Source organism: Aythya ferina (genome assembly GCF_964211825.1).
Source record: "Aythya ferina genome assembly, contig: HAP1_SCAFFOLD_325, whole genome shotgun sequence".
Classification (NCBI taxonomy): Eukaryota; Metazoa; Chordata; class Aves; order Anseriformes; family Anatidae; genus Aythya; species Aythya ferina.
The window spans coordinates 23,695-30,089 of NW_028181234.1; the positions used below are offsets into that span (position 1 = coordinate 23,695).

Consider the following 6,395-nt stretch of genomic DNA (forward strand, 5'->3'; position numbering starts at 1 on the left):
GCCCGCGGCGGGCAGGGCCCGGGGTCAAAGGGCGCCCCCAAAACTACGTTTTTTTCGGCAAAAGCGGCGTTTATTGGTGATTTTTTTGGCACAGAGAAGCGTGTTCCCCCTCGTGGGGTCCCCCCCGTGTCCCATTCGTGGGGCTCGCGGCCCCTCGTGCAAGCCCCGCCCCCTCGTGCAAGCCCCCTCCCCCCCCCGTGTGCATCCTGTTGCAACCCCCCCATTGCAACACGAGTGTGCAATCCTTGTGCAAGAGCCTCGTGCATCCTCGTGCAACGCCCACATTGCAACAGGAGCACGTGATCCTCGTGCAAGACCCCCCCTATTGCAACAGGAGCACGTGATCCTCGTGCAAGACCCTTGTGCAACCCCCCGATTGTGACAGGAGCACGTGATCCTCGTGCAAGACCCTCGTGCATCCTCGTGCAACGCCCACATTGCAACAGGAGCACGTGATCCTCGTGCAAGACCCCCCCCCATTGCAACAGGAGCATGTGATCCTCATGCAAGACCCTCGTGCATCCTCGTGCAACCCCCCCATTGCAACAGGAGCACGTGATCCTCGTGCAAGACCCTCCTGCAACCCCCCCATTGCAACACGAGCATGCAACCCTCGTGCAACCCCCCCCATTGCAACACGAGCGTGCAACCCTCGTGCAAACCCCGCCCCTCCCTTGCCCAATCGTGCATCCTCGTGCATCCTCGTGCACTCAGGGGGGGCCCCGGTGGGCCGGGGGGGGCCGGGGGCGGCGGCAGGGGCAGAGGATGCGGGCCATGGCGCGGGACACGCTGGTGCTGAAGGCGGCGTAGATCCAGGGGTTGGTGCAGCTGTTGAGGCTGGCCAGCAGCATCAGGATGGTGAAGGCGGGGCCTACAAAAAAAGGGGCGTGGTCACGGTTGTCCCCTCCCCCTTTTGTCCCCTCCCCTTTTTTGACCACTCCCCCTTTTTTGGCACCTCCCCTCCCACACGCATTGCTGGGACCATGTAACTAAAAGGTCCCTGAAAGGTCCCCAAAAGGTTCCCAAAAGGTCCCCAAATGGTTCCCCAAAAGGTTCCCAAAATGACCCCAAAAGGTCCCAAAAAGGTTCCCAAAAAGTTTCCCAAAAGGACCCCAAAAGGTCCCAAAAGGTTCCCAAAAAGGTCCCCAAAAGGTCCCAAAAAGGTCCCAAAAAGGTTCCCCAAAAGGTCCCAAAAAGGTCCCTAAAAGGTCTCCAAAAGGTCACAAAAAGGTTCCCAAAAAGGTTCCCAAAAAGGTTCCCAAAAGGACCCCAAAAAGGTCCCAAAAGGTCCCAAAAAGGTTCCCAAAAAGGTCCCCAAAAGGTTCCCAAAAAGGTCCCCAAAAAGTCCCAAAAAGGTTCCCAAAAGGACCCCAAAAGGTTCCCAAAAAGGTTCCCAAAAGGACCCTAAAAAGTCCTAAAAAGGTTCCCCAAAAGGACCCCAAAAGGTCCCAAAAAGATTCCCAAAAAGGTTCCCATGGCCCCGTGTCCTCCCGTGTCCCCAAATCCCCATGTCCCATATCCCTGTGTCCCATAACCCCATAACCCATGTCCCATGACCCCATATCCCCCCACCCCATACCCCAACACCCCATACCCCACAACCCCATACCCCTACACCCCATGTTCCCACAACCCCATATCCCCATAACTCATGTCCTATATCCCCATATCCCATAACCCTGTGTCCCATAACCCCATAACCCATGTCCCACGTCCCCATATCCCCCCACCCCATACCCCCACAACCCCATATCCCCCCATCCCGCACCCCATATCCCATATCCGTGCCCCATAACCCCATAACCCCCACACCCCCCACACCCCAAACCCACCCCTTTCACCCCAAAACACTCACCCTCCACCGGCGCCCTGGGATCCCACACGGCCCAAAGCTGGGCGCAGAAGAAGGGGGCCCAGCACCCCACGTAGACCCCCAGCACCACCAGCGCCATGCGGTGGCTCTTGACCCGCGCCCTCCGCAGCCCCCTCCTCCTGCCCGACCCCACGGCCCTCGCCACCGCCACCTGAAGCCCCCCCAGCAACGCCGCCGGCCCCACCAGCACCGCCAGGGCCACCCAAGTGACGTAGGCCCTGGCCCCCCAGGGCTGGGCGAAGGCAGCCCAGCAGTCGCGCTCGCCCGCGCCCACCTCCCGCTGCCCGAAAATGCCCACCTGGGGCAAGCCGAAAAGGAGGGACAGGGACCAAGCGGTGGCCAAGGGGCCCCAACGCCGCCCCACGGCGCCCCACAAGCGCCCCACGGCGTCCCGCAGCCGCCCCACGGCCTCACGGAGGCGGCTGGTGGTGCTGCGCAAACACCTCGTAGCGCCCCCAAAACACCTCGTAGTGCACCCAAAACACCTCATCGGGGCACAAAAACACCTCGTAGGGGCACAAAAACACCTCGTATTGCCCCAAAAACACCTCCTGGGGACACAAAACCCCCTCACGCTGCCCCAAAGCCACCCCACAGCGCCCCAAAGCCACCCCATAGGGCCCGGGCGCCATCTTGTAGGGCTTTGACGCCATCTTGTGGGGCCCGGGCGCCATCTTGGAGGGCCTCGACGCCATCTTGTGGGGCCCCAAAATCCCCCCAGGGCGCCCCAAAGCCACCCCATAGTGCCCCAAAGCCACCCCTCGGTGTCCCCAAGCCCCCCCCTGGTGCCTTGAAGTCCCCCCGTGGCGCCCCGAAGTCCCCCCGTGGTGTCCCCAAGATGTCCCCCTGTGGTGCCCCGAGGTCCCTTCTCGGTGTCCTGAGGGCTTGTGGTGCCCCCAAACCCCCCTTCAGTGTCCCCAAGATGTCCCCTGGGGCCCTGAAGTGTCCCCCAGTCCCTGGTGTCCCCCACATCCACCATGGTGTCCCCAAGATCCCCTGTGGTGTCCCCAATATGGCCCATGGTGTCCCCCAGACCCACCGTGGTGTCCCCAACATGTCCCCTGGGGTCTTGAAACCAGCCTCTGGTGTCCCCTACATCCCCCATGGTGTCCCCAAGATGTCCCCTGGGACCCCAAAGATGTCCCGTGCTGTCCCCAAGATCCCCCATAGTGTCCCCAAGATGTCCCCTGGGGCCCTGAAGCCAGCCCCTAGTGTCCCCAAGGTGCCCCATGATGTCCCCAAGACCCCCCGTGGTGTCCCCCACATCCCCCATGGTGTCCCCAAGATGTCCCCTGGGACCCCAAAGATGCCCCATGGTGGCCCCTGAGTGGCTCACGATGCCCTGAGGTGGGCTGGGGGGCGTTGGGGACATGGGGGTGACATGTGGGGTTGGGGACACAGGGGTGGCATGGAGCAGCGGGGATGGGGTGCCCGGGGGACACCCATGGGTGGCACCGTTCGGTGTCCCCCCTGGCCCTCCCATGTCCCCGTGTCCCCCGGTGTCCCCTTGGGACAGGGGCTGGCAGCTGGCGGGTTCCCAGGTGCCATCCCAAGTGTCCCTGCGTCCCTGCGTGCTGTCCCCAATGTCCCCGCGTCCCCCTCGTCCCCAGCACCCCATGCAGCCCCGTGCCCCGTCCCCGGTGTCCCCATGTCCCCGTACCCCAACTTTGGTGTCCCCGGTGTGCCCATGTCCCCATCCCCAACACCCTATGGACCTCTGTGCCCCATCCCTGGTGTCCCCATGTCCCCGTACCCCAACTTTGGTGTCATTGGTGTCCCCACGTCCCCGTAACCCCACTGTGGTGTCCCCATGTCCCCGTACCCCATCCTCAATGTCCCCATGTCCCTGTACCCCATCCCTGGTGTCATTGGCGACCCCATATCCCCATCTCCCATCCTCAATGTCATCGGTGTCCCCATGTCCCCGTACCCCAACTTTGGTGTCATTGGTGTCATTGGTGTCCCCATTGTCCCCATCATCCCCATTCCCCTGTCCCCAACACCCTATAGACCTCCGTGTCCCATTCCTGGTGTCATTGGTGTCCCCATGTCCCTGTACCCCAACTTTGGTGTCATTGGTGTCCCCACATCCCCGTACCCCAACTTTGGCGTCCCCATTGTCCCCATGTCCCCACCCCCAACACCCTATAGACCTTGATGCCCCATTTGTGGTGTCCCCATGTCCCCGTACCCCAACTTTGGTGTCATTGGTGTCCCCATTGTCCCCATGTCCCCATCCCCAACACCCTATAGACCTCGGTGCCCCCTCCCTGGTGTCATTGGTGTCCCCATGTCCCTGTACCCCAATTTTGGTGTCATTGGTGTCCCCACATCCCTGTACCCCAGTTTTGGTGTCATCGGTGTCCCCACATCCCCGTACCCCAGTCTTGGTGTCATTGGTGTCCCCATGTCCCCGTACCCCAATTTTGGTGTCCCCATTGTCCCCTTTTCCCCATCCCCAACACCCTATAGACCTCGGTGCCCCCTCCCTGGTGTCACTGGTATCCCCACACCCCCGCCCCCCAACTTTAGCGCCCCCGCCGTCCCCATTCTCCCCTTTTTTCCACCCAAAACACCCTACACACCTCCTTGTCCCCCCCCCGCAGCACCCCCTGCCCCCCAACCGCCCCCCGCTCCCTCTCCGCCCCCCCAGGGGCCTACAAATGGCCCGGTGGCGGTCGTAGGCCATGGCCACCGCCACGTAGGCCGAGGCGAACATGGCCACGGCCTGCAGGTACTTGGTGGCCCTACAAAGGGCGTCGGGACCCCGAAAACGATCGGTCAGATCCCAAAAAAGCTGGGGGAGCACCTGGCCCCCCGCCACCCCCAAATCGGCCGCGCTCAGGTGCCGGAGGTAACGGCGTAAAGGGGGGGCCGGCCTAGGGGAGCCCCCCCGGGATAAAGCCAGCAGCACCAGGATGTTGCCCCCCAAAGCCAAAGCCAGCACGGCCCCCAGCACCCCGATTTCGGCCGCCGCCAGCGCCGCGTCCCGGGGGGCCACGGGGTGCCGGGGGGGAGGTGGTGGGGGGGGGGGGGGAGGCCTGCGGGGAAAAAAAAGGGGGGGAGAAAGGTGAGGGGGGGGCACCAGAAACAGGAAAAATTGGGGTAAGGGGGATTTGGGGGGGATTTGGGGGGAATTTGGGGCGATTTTGGGGTGGGGGGGGGCTAGGGGGGGATTTTGGGGTGGGGGGGGTGAGGTGTGTTGGGGGGAGGCCTGTGGGGAAAAAAGTGGGGGGAGAAAGGTGAGGGGGGGGCAGTAGGGACTGTAAAAAATGGGGTAAAGGGGGGTTTGGGGGGGATTTGGGGGGTTTTGGGGGGGCTGGGGGGGGGCGTTGGGGGAGGAGGTGGGGGGGGGGGGGGGGGAGGCCTGTGGGGAAAAAAAAGGGGGGGGAGAAAGGTGAGGGGGGGGCAGTAGGGACTGTAAAAATTGGGGTGAGGGGGGGATTTGGGGGGGATTTGGGGGTGTGGGGGGGCTGGGGGGGGCAGCAGGAATAGTAAAAATTGGGGTAAGGGGAGGGGTTGGGGGGGATTTGGGGGTGTGGGGGGGAATTTGAGGGGGAGGGGGGGTGGGGGGGGCAGCAGGAATAGTAAAAATTGGGGTAAGGGGGGGGGTTGGGGGGGATTTGGGGGTGATTTTGGTGTGGGGGGAGGAATTTAGGGGGTTTTGGGGGGGCCACGGGGTGCCGGGGGGGGCAGGGGGGAGGTGGGGGGGAAGGAGGTGAGGGGGGGGCAGTAGGAATAGTAAAAATTGGGGTGAGGGGGATTTGGGGGGATTTGGGGGTGTGGGGGGGGGCTAGGGGGGGATTTTGGGGTGGGAGGGGGGTGAGGTGTAGGGGGGAGGCCCTGTGGGGAAAAAAGGGGGGGGGAGAAAGGTGAGGGGGGGGCACCAGAACCAGGAAAAATTGGGGTAAGGGGGGGTTTGGGGGGGGGTTGGGGGGGAATTGGGGGATTTTGGGGTGGGGGGGGCTAGGGGGGGATTTTGGGGTGGGGGGGGTGAGGTGTGTTGGGGGGAGGCAGGTGAGGGGGGGGCAGTAGGGACTGTAAAAAATGGGGTGAAGGGAGGTTTGGGGGAGGCCAGGGGGGGATTTTTGGGGTGGGGGGGGGCCAAGGGGTGCTGGGGGGGCATTGGGGGATGAGGTGGGGGGGGTGAGGCCTGTGGGGAAAAAAAGGGGGGGGGAGAAAGGTGAGGGGGGGGCACCAGAAACAGGAAAAATTGGGGTAAGGGGGGGGTTGGGGGGGATTTGGGGGTGTGATTTGGGGGGGGGGGGCTAGGGGGGGATTTCAGGAGTGGGGGGGGCCAGGGGTGCTGGGGGGGGGTTGTGGGGAAGTGGGGGGGGCCAGGGGGGGGATTTTTGGGGGTGGGGGGGCCAGGGGGGATTTTTGGGGTGGGGGGGCAGGGGGGGATTTTGGGGTGGGGGGGGGAAGGAGGCGTTGGGGGGGGGTTGTACAAAGAGGGGGGGGGGGTCATGAAAATGGGGGGGGGGGGTGAGGAGATTGGGGGGGGGGGGGGCACCCTCGTACC

The 6,395-nt window shown here is 63.7% G+C and overlaps 1 protein-coding gene and 1 long non-coding RNA gene across 2 annotated transcripts in view; one reads left to right on the forward strand and one right to left on the reverse strand.

The window, feature by feature from the left end:
- Positions 1–247: 247 nt before the first annotated feature.
- Positions 248–6,395, reverse strand: part of LOC311429098 (vasopressin V2 receptor-like) — a gene marked incomplete at its 5' end in the record, with an annotated part of 6,674 nt that continues 526 nt past the window's right edge. Inside the window, 3 exons of the mRNA XM_084540229.1 lie at positions 248–871; positions 1,856–2,997; positions 4,498–4,914. Of these exons, the coding sequence (XP_084396355.1) occupies positions 711–871; positions 1,856–2,997; positions 4,498–4,914 (1,720 nt within the window). The 3' untranslated portion in view covers positions 248–710. The remainder of the gene's footprint in view (positions 872–1,855; positions 2,998–4,497; positions 4,915–6,395) is intronic.
- On the forward strand, positions 976–1,461 carry LOC311429097. The gene is made up of 3 exons (XR_014688099.1): positions 976–1,007; positions 1,075–1,096; positions 1,278–1,461. It is a non-coding gene; the product is annotated as an uncharacterized lncRNA (long non-coding RNA).